Source organism: Arachis ipaensis, chromosome B01 (assembly GCF_000816755.2).
Source record: "Arachis ipaensis cultivar K30076 chromosome B01, Araip1.1, whole genome shotgun sequence".
Classification (NCBI taxonomy): Eukaryota; Viridiplantae; Streptophyta; class Magnoliopsida; order Fabales; family Fabaceae; genus Arachis; species Arachis ipaensis.
In genome coordinates this window covers 1707864-1708708 of record NC_029785.2, presented here as the reverse complement: position 1 = coordinate 1708708, position 845 = coordinate 1707864, and the positions used below count along the sequence as shown (strand labels likewise).

At 28.3% G+C, this 845-nt stretch overlaps 1 protein-coding gene across 1 annotated transcript in view; it reads left to right on the top strand.

Annotated features, from left to right (window-relative positions):
• The window catches only part of LOC107615842 (NEP1-interacting protein 2-like), a 9852-nt gene extending 9007 nt beyond the window's left edge, over window positions 1-845 (top strand). Inside the window, exon 5 of the mRNA XM_016317866.2 lies at window positions 609-845. Within this exon, the coding sequence (XP_016173352.1) occupies window positions 609-731 (123 nt within the window). The 3' untranslated portion in view covers window positions 732-845. The remainder of the gene's footprint in view (window positions 1-608) is intronic.

Here is an 845-nt window from a genome sequence, read left to right as displayed (position 1 = left end):
TCGGTATTTCAGTAAATTTTAACCGTTGATCTTAATTATATATATTATATATATTTTCTATAATTAAGATCAAAGATTAAAAATCACTAAAACACCAATGTAACGGTACACTTGGAAATTTTCCAAAAAAAGGTTTAATTACTCTGTTGGTCCCTATAGTTTTGTAAAATTTTCAATTAGGTCCCTATACTTTTTTTCTTTTTAATTGAGTCCCTACGCTAAATTTTTTTTCAATTAAGTCCTTCTTAGTAGTAATTGACTTAATTTTATAGGGACCCAACTAAAAAAAAAATTGGTATAGAGACCTAAATGAAAAGAAAAAAAGTATAGAGACCCAATTAAAAAAAAAATTAGTGCAAGGACTCAATTAAAAAGAAAAAAAGTATAAGGACCTAATTGAAAATTTTACGAAACTATACACACCAACAGAATAATTAAACCCCAAACAAATTATATATACAGAGATAGTTTTTGGATTGAGTTTGGTATATAGAAGTTACTCACTTTTGTGGTTAGATCATACCTACAAAGTGTGTTGTTGAGCTTATAAAAGTGTTATGAAATTGACATTATGAACTTTTTGTGATTTTTTTTTCTTTTGTTTTCAGGACTTTCAAATTGGAGAAACAGTTAGAAGCTTGCCCCATTGCCATCATATGTTTCACCTACCTTGCATTGACAAGTGGCTCATAAGGCATGGATCTTGCCCTCTATGTAGAAGGGATCTGTAATTTTTGTACATGTATCTGGAAATTAAAAAAAAAAAAGAAGGATATTTCATTGTTTATATGCGCATTTAATTACTTGTAGGAACATATATACTCAGGGTACATTGTTGTAAAATT